This window comes from Nannobrachium achirus (assembly GCF_963921795.1).
Source record: "Nannobrachium achirus genome assembly, chromosome: 9".
Classification (NCBI taxonomy): domain Eukaryota; kingdom Metazoa; phylum Chordata; class Actinopteri; order Myctophiformes; family Myctophidae; genus Nannobrachium; species Nannobrachium achirus.
In genome coordinates, this window is record NC_137818.1 from 40,829,040 (window position 1) to 40,837,696 (window position 8,657).

General features: G+C 50.6%; 1 protein-coding gene across 1 annotated transcript in view; it reads right to left on the reverse strand.

The window, feature by feature from the left end:
* Nucleotides 1-749: 749 nt before the first annotated feature.
* klhdc8b (kelch domain containing 8B) overlaps nucleotides 750-8,657 on the reverse strand; it is a gene marked incomplete at its 5' end in the record, with an annotated part of 154,188 nt that continues 146,280 nt past the window's right edge. The window contains one exon of the mRNA XM_080734028.1: nucleotides 750-1,428. Within this exon, the coding sequence (XP_080590154.1) occupies nucleotides 1,232-1,428 (197 nt within the window). The 3' untranslated portion in view covers nucleotides 750-1,231. The remainder of the gene's footprint in view (nucleotides 1,429-8,657) is intronic.

The window sequence follows — 8,657 nt, forward strand, 5'->3', positions numbered from 1 at the left end:
TTTGAGGTAAATAATGATTGTTTTACGGCAATTAATCATAAAACTCTGGGGGAGGAAACAATGTATACTGTAAGCAAACAGATTTAGTTTTTCAACTATTTCTGTGGAGTGAGAAACTCAACATTCACACGGCTAGCAACCATGTTCTCACGCTGCAGTCTGGGGGAAAATTCAAGGACCATATTGAGTCCCTATTCTGGGCATGCCATAATAAGCGACTATTCTGCAAAGCTACAATGTACACGTCTATGAGCTTGAGGGTTGACTATTTTTACTAAGTGACGTACAACAAAGAATATAGGGTTAAAGTGGTTGATATGTGGTGCTGGTCATGTTGCAATGGTCGTGTAGGACATGAAACATAGTGTAGCAACGCTGGTGTGTGATTGTCTCCTGGTGAGGCGGGGGTCTTTGGACACTACAGAACATGGAGGTGAGGTGACCGAGGGCCGACAGTACAGGGATTTCTCCGGTCATAGAAAATGGGAGGGGCTGCTGGTGACTGGTCTCTCAAGTAGTGAGCACACTATCTACGGGACGTTTTTTGTTGTTGCCATGGTAGTAGTGGTGCCGGGTGCCGCTGGGGCTATTCACAGAGTTGACAAGTGCCAGGGCCTCCCCACCACGTTTTGCTTCACACATGCATCGCTGTGAAAGACCCACATACACAACATACTGTACCCCAGAATGTCACTGTCTAAGATGCACCTAAAGTGTCCCTCTAAGGTCATACAAAAGTTGACAAACATGACACAGCAGCAGGGGAAAGAGACACTGCCGTGAAGAGGAAAAACACATATGGCCCTAGGTTCCTTAAGTGTCCAGAAAAGTACCCTGCTTTTTATTCAGAAAAATGCTCAATAAATTCAAAGGCGTGTAGTTTCATCAGACACGTGTGTTTAAGAGTGTGGGTGCAGCGTGTGTGGGTTTGTCTGCCAGAGATTTTTATTTTATTTATTTTCCTCAGAGTGGAAAATGCAGCCGCAGTTATTTTCTTGTCCTTTCTTGAAGCAGCCACCCACTTGTTTTTGCTATTGTCACTTCACAAATTTGCCACAAACAGCACACAGCTCCAAAGCTCCGGCTTGAAGATGCTTGTAGACTGTGTTAAAAGCCTCAATCACTTCTCATTTCAGTAAATAGCAGGAGTCCATAAGCAGAACAGAATCTGACTTACATTTGATCAATGTCTTTGTTATGTACGTATGTGCATAATGTGGCTACAAATGTGTCACACAGTCTCCTGTAAGCACAGGGCTTCCACAGCATTGCTGGGTCCTTGGGCGACTCCGCCAATGACAAACAGCATGGTGGGCGTCTGCAGGGTTGATGAGGAGCAGCGGGCTGTAGGCAGGGGGGCCACATACTCCCAGCGACGTTTCACAGGGTTGTAGCTCTCCACCGAGCCCAAGGGGGACGGCTCGTTACCTGCAAAACAGGGAAGAGAGTACTGTAAGTAAACGTATCAATACTGCAATGTTGAAATACTCTGTTTACTGTCAAGATTCCAGGATGACCTCCCACTTGGGTAATGACGCCCCCTGGCGATCATTCAGAGAAACTACTTCAGCTCCCGTACTAACGTAGGTAGGAAGGGCCTGTCACTCAAACCGGAGTGACCCGCCTCCAGGCTATATAAGCCCCCGGAGGCGGAAGTAACATCCTCTTCTCTTTTCACTCTCTGCGATATCACATTCAGATAAGTTGAAACTCAGCCTTTGTATTTTATTCTTCGCGCATTAGCCTAAAGCGGTGGCATTGGAGTCGCCCACCGGCGAGTGTAGAATTATACCCGTACTTAAGGATAATTATTCTTGTCCCGTCCTAAACCGACGGTTTTCTTTTCTATAACAAAGAAGTTTACCGCTTGTTCAGGCTTCTGCCCGAACCAAGCGTGGCCTAGCTTTAGCCGTTAGCTTGTTAGCTCGTCAGCTTCCTTTGTTAACGTTAGCTACACTGCTTCGCTATGAACCCTCTTGCTTTCTGCCGAGGGAATGTATGTTTGTTCTGCTGTTAGCTTGTTAAGGCCTCTGCCTGAACCAAGCGTGGCCTAGCATTAGCCGTTAGCTCGTTGCTCGACAGCTTCCTTGTTAACGTTAGCTACATGTTTCGCTATGGTCCCTCTTGCCTTTCTGCCGAGGGAATGTATGTTTCTGCCTGAACCAAGTTTGGCCTAGCTTTAGCCGTTAGCTCGTTGCTCGACAGCTTCCTTGTTAACGTTAACTACACTGCTTCGCTATGGTACATCGGTTCCACCTGGCTAGGGCAGGCCTCGGAGCCTGCGCTCCACCAGGAGGGCTTAACGCTCTGGATCCTACAGCCCAGGCTGTCCGCCCCAGGCGGCCCGCACCGATAGTCAAGGTGCGGCGCTGCCGTCCGGGGCACCGCTTGTTCAGCAGCGCGCCTTGGTCAAGATGGCGCCAAGCGACGTGAGACACCGCCTGCCGTGCAGCCGACCGCAGCTAGCTCCACTGTCACTGGAGCTGGCGGGTCTGGCGGAGTTACCGCGAGGAAGGTGACTAAGAAGTCTAACAATATCCCTCCGGTGACCATTTCTCCTACGGGCGCGGTGCCTAAAGAGTAGCGTTGTGTTGTGACCGTCGGGGACGTCCCCTTCGACGTGAACTTTAGCAAAACAGTCCGATCCTTCAGGCGCGAATCGGACCTGAGCTCCAGTCAGAGCGAGGGTTCGTACTCAGGATACTCTGAGGACGAGAAGGAGGAGGACATGGCGGAGGAGGATGGCTCTCGCCCTGTCTTTACAGTGAAAGGTAAGGCCCCTGCGGCGCCAGCACTTCAACTGCCCCTCCACCCGCCAGTCAGGCGGGTGGAGCGGGTGGAGCGATGGCAGAGGACGTTGGTTTTCTGCAACGGAGATGTTGGATTCACTAAAGCGCTACAATCCTCATGGAAGTTACACAAGCACAATCTTTTCTGGGTTCTGTCAGACCCCAGTATAGAGTGGTGGGCACGACGTTTATTTTCTGTACCCCGCGTCGGGGAAATGAAAATGAGAATGTCGATGTATATGCCTCCTGTGTCCCAGATAGATCTGTTGAAAGAACAAAGTCTGTTTCTGTCCAACTCTATTGCACTAGCACAGATGACTCCATCTTGCATGACTCCTGTAAAAGTGTTGAAGTCCTGTCAGGACTTTTTAATCAATCACGGGTTTTATCAGCAACCAGTTTTGTTAATGTCAAACATTTATATGGTTCCTCTTACACGCGAGGGGAATATCCCTCGCGTGAACAATGCAATGAATTTAACGATGAGTCACTAATTCTGTCGGCCTACTATGAGCCCTCGTCACGGGACAAGCATGAAGGCCATAGCGCAGGTATTAAACGTAAAAGTTCCTCCCCTGTCAGGGGAGAATGCTTTAGCTGCGGACATTGTAGAGGGGGATTGTGTTGGGGCAGGGGTCCGTGGTGTCACCCGGTTCCCCTCCCCCCAAACGAGGACGTTTATTTTCCCCGCGTCGGGGAAATAAAAATGAGAATGTCAATGAATATGCCTCTTGTGTCCCAGATAAATCTGTTGAAAGAACAAAGTCTGTTTCTGTCCAACTCTATTGCACAGACGGCTCCATCTTGCATGCCTCCTGTAAAATTGATGTAGTCCTGTCAGGACTCCTTTGTCAATCACAGGTTTTGTCAGCAACCAGTAATGTTATGTCAAACATTTAGATGGTTCCCCTTACACGCGAGGAGAATATCCCTCGCGTGGTCAATGCAATGAATTAACAATGAGTCACAAAATTCTGCCGGCCTACTAATGAGCCCTCGTCAAGGGACAAACATAAAGGCCTTCCCCGCGTCGGGGAAATGAAGATGAGAATGTCAATGTATATGCCTCTTGTGTCCCAGATAAATCTGTTGAAAGAACAAGTCTGTTTCTGTCCAACTCTATTGCACAGACGACTCCATCTTGCATGCCTCCTGTAAAATTGATGTAGTCCTGTCAGGACTCTGTAGTCAATCACAGGTTTTATCAGCAACCAGTAATGTTATGTCAAACATTTAGATGGTTCCCCTTACACGCGAGGAGAATATCCCTCGCGTGGTCAATGCAATGAATTAACAATGAGTCACAAAATTCTGCCGGCCTACTAATGAGCCCTCGTCAAGGGACAAACATAAAGGCCTTAGGACAGGGGCTAAGATAAATGCATGCCTCCTGTAGTAATGATGAAGTCCTGTCAGGACTCGTTAATCAATCACAGGTTTTATCAGCAACCAGTAATGTTAATGTCAAACAATTATGTGGTTCCTCAAGCGCGCGAGTGGAATATCCCTCGCGTCGACAATATGACTCCTTTATGCATGCCTCCTGTAAGAATGATGAAGTCCCGTCAGGACTCCTTAATCAATCACAGGTTTTATCAGCAACCAGTAATGTTAACGTCAAACAATTATGTGGTTCCTCATGCGCGCGAGTGGGCTTTCCCTCGCGTGAGCGATGCTATGAATTTAACTTTGAGTCAGAAATTCTGTCGGCCTACTATGAGCCCGAGTCAAGGGACAAGCATAAAGGCCTTAGAGCAGGTATTAAACGTAAAAGTTCCTCTCCTGTCAGGGGAGAATGCTTTAGTTGTGGGCGAGTCTGTTTATCAGTCGAATCGCTTTGTTCTTCCTGTCTCTCTATCGAGCGAAGTGCGAACGCTTCCGGTGACACCGGATACGGATTCGCTCGCTCCCCGCTTCCGGTCCCGCCGCAAAATAGCTCCGCTAGTCAAGCGGTACAACCAGAAGGTGTTTCCGCCATGCGGCCTATTGAACCCTTGCGCTCCGCATCCGGTCGTTCCGGATACGGATACGCAGGTCTCCCGCTTCCGGTCCAGTCGCCAAATAGCTCCGCCGTCACGGAAGCACAGTGGTGGGGTTTCTCTCTCTCAAAACACGCTAGCACGCTGCGCACGCCAGTGGAAGTTATGCAACCCGAGCCATTGGGTATTTCGAACGATAACCAGGGGTTACAGGTTACAGTTCGCAGACATACCCCCGCTTTCGAGCAGGGTTATTTATACCAGGGCGCGTGGTTTAAAAGCAAATCTTTTGAGAGAAGAGATCAGCTCCTTGCTAAGCAAGGGTGCTATAGTGGAGCTGGACAAGACCCAATCCCGTATGGGATTTTGGAGCCGTTATTTCCTGGTGCACAAAAGGGGGGGGGGGGGCTACGTCCCATCCTGGACCTAAAGGCACTAAACGTGTACCTGAAGAAATACGTTTTCAGGATGCTAACTGTACCCACCATGTTACGGTCGGTCAGGCAAGGGGATTTCCACTGTTCAGTGGATCTGAAGGATGCTTATCAGCACGTTCAGGTTTATCCCCCACACAGGAAATTACTACGGTTCGCCTTCGAGGGTCGCCTGTACGAGTATACAGTACTCCCTTTCGGTCTGTCACTGAGCCCGAGGGTTTTCGTGAAAGTGACCGAAGCAGCCATCGCCCCGCTGAGACAGCAGGGCGTCAGGTTGGCGACGTACATCGACGTTTGGATGATTTCAGCGAGCTCCGCCCACGAAGTGGCGCGTCACACACAAGTGGTTTTGGCTCACCTGAAGGCCTTAGGTTTCATAGTCAACCACGGCAAGAGCATGCTGACTCCAGTACGTCGTCTTACATTCATTGGGGTCCTTCTGGACTCGTCCGACATGTCGGCCCGTCTCTCAGAGGAGAGGGTGGACAGGTTTCGGGAATGTCTCGACTCCTTTCAAGTGGGCCAGGTGGTCACTTACAGGAGTTGCATGGTACTGACGGGAATGATGGCTTCCGCAGTACATCTGTTGCGTTTGGGCAGGTTTCATATGAGACCTTTTCAACGATGGATGTTATCCCTCGGGATCCCGCCCTCCTTGAAGTACAAGAAGGTTACGGTTTCCCCTTCCTGCGCGATCGCCCTGTCTCCTTGGCTGGTGGAGGGGTTCCTCACCAGCGGAGTCTCGATTGGCGAGGTGGTTTCCCACAAGTCGATCACGACAGACGCCAGTCTCAGTGGGTGGGGAGCCACTTTCGAGGGGCGCACAGCGCAGGGGCTTTGGCCTCTGGAGATGAGGGGTCGTCACATCAACTATTTGGAGTTGATGGCTATACTCCTGGCGTTCAAGCATTTCGAGCCTTGGATTTTGCATTGTCACGTTCTGGTCAGGACCGACAATACGACGGCCATGTTTTCTGTCAACAAACAGGGGGGCCTGTCGTCGTTGCCACTGGATCGTCTGGCTCGAGAATTGACGGTTTGGTGCTTGTCGCGCCTCAAGTCGATCAGGGCCTTACACGTCCCGGGTCTCCTCAACAGCGGAGCAGATCTCCTGTCCAGGGGAGGTCCTCGCTACGAGGATTGGTCTCTCCACCCCAGGGTGGCGAGCCAGATTTTTCGCAAGTTCGGTCAGCCAGTGGCGGACCTGTTTGCGTCAGCGGAGAATGCGAAGTGTCCGTTGTTCTTCGCGGTGAAGGGCAGTCCTCCCTTGGGGTTGGACGCCTTAGCGCACACGTGGCCGAGAGGTCTACTGTACGCGTTTCCCCCCTTCGACTTGATCCGACCCACTCTGGAGAGAGTCAGGAGGTTCGGTCTGGAGATGCTCCTGGTGGCTCCCTACAAGGGCACGTGGAGATCGGCGATCGCCCCTCTCCTTTGCGAACCGGGTTGGCAGCTGCCTCAGTGCAGGGATCTGTTGAGTCAGGCCAGGGGGGAGATCTTCCACCAAGACCTGCAGGTCCTAGACCTGTGGGTTTGGCACGTGAAAGGTTAAACCTGCTGGCGGCTGGTTTTTCTTCTGAAGTGGTTGCTACCATTCAGAGTGCTAAGGCGCCTTCTACGAGGGCGTCTTATGATGGAAGGTGGAATGCCTTTGAGGACTGGTGTGAGTCGCGTGTTCCACCGGTGGTGGCCCATGTGGCGTCAGCCCAGGAAATTCTGGAATTTATGCAGGACCGCTTGAGAAGTGGTCTTGCATTTTCTACCCTTAGGGGGTATTTGGCGGCTATTAATGCCTGTCACCTGGGGGTGGCGGGCAAGGCACCTTCTAAAGTCCCGGAGGTCATCAAGTTCATGCAAGGAGTTGAACGTTTGAGGCCGGTGACTAGGTCTTTGTTCCCAGTTTGGGATCTGCAGGTGGTTCTAGGGGGCCTATGTCGGGCTCCCTTTGAGCCGCTTGTAGGGATGCCTTTGAAACTTTTGAGTTTCAAGACGGCTCTTTTGCTGGCTTTGGCCACGGCTAAAAGAGTTGGTGACCTGCAAGCTCTCTCGGTGTCTGCGGAGTGCATGCAGTTTATGAACAATGATCTCAAGGTGTTGCTCAAGCCTCATCTTAAGTTTGTTCCTAAGAACATGGTGGTTCCTAAGGAGACTGTTGTTCTTCTGGCTTTTCATCCTCCTCCGTTTGTCTCGGTGGAGGATGAACGGCTGAATTGCCTTTGTCCTGTCAGGGCATTGAAGGCCTACTGTGACAGGACTGCTGGTTCTAGAGCTTCTTCTCAGCTCTTCGTGGAAATGGGCAATGTTCTTGTCAGAAAGCCGGTGTCTAGACCCACTCTTTCGAGGTGGATTGTGGATGCTATTAGGCTGGCTTACTCTAGTGCGGGTGTGGAAGTGCCGGCGGCACTTAAAGCCCATAGCACTAGAGGTGTGGCTACTTCGTGGGCACTGGCAAAGGGAGTCTCCGTTCAGGAGATTTGTGTTTCGGCGAATTGGTCTTCGCCTTCTACCTTTGCAGCCTACTATCACCTGGATATCGAATCCTCTTCGCTAGCGCATTCGGTTCTGGGTGCAGTTGCCTCCTCTACGTCATAGAGGAGTCGGATCTTCCCCTCCCACAGGTGGGTATGTAGCCACCTGGGGTATTTTGGGGGGGACCCTGTGTTTTCCTTATATAGTGTGTCTTACTTATAAGGCGGACTTGTCCTTTTCATTTAGTTGAATGAGGCGGACTTCGGTCTGTCAGGGTCTCTCCTTATTTTCTCATGCCTTCACACCCAGGTCCGGTGGGCCTGGGACCTTCTGGGTGATGGGTCACGCCCGTTTGGGCTGTGCTCACCCGTATGAGGGGTGTGTGGGGGTATGAGAGTAGGTTGTGGCTTAGAGGGGAGTTTAAGAATCCCAAGTGGGAGGTCATCCTGGAATCTTGACAGTAAACGGTAGGTTCCGTACGGAACCATTGTTTACTTAGAGATGGAAGGATGACCTCCCACGTAATGCCCCTCTGTTTCACTGAATGTGGCAGAGAGTGGTATTAAGAGGATGTTACTTCCGCCTCCGGGGGCTTATATAGCCTGGAGGCGGGTCACTCCGGTTTGAGTGACAGGCCCTTCCTACCTACGTTAGTACGGGAGCTGAAGTAGTTTCTCTGAATGATCGCCAGGGGGCGTCATTACCCAAGTGGGAGGTCATCCTTCCATCTCTAAGTAAACAATGGTTCCGTACGGAACCTACCGTTAGGGTACGGTCACAGCTGATAAGCGGATTCTGCAAAAGCATTTCAATGGGAATGGAGCAGGTTTTTTGAGAAATCTGTCAAAGTTTTCAAATAAATGTAGTGGAGTAAAAGTACAATATTTGCCTCTGAATGACAAATTATAGAACTAGAACACATAGAATGTATAGATCTAGAACACGGAATTCATAGATCTAGAACACATAGAATAAAAAAAAAC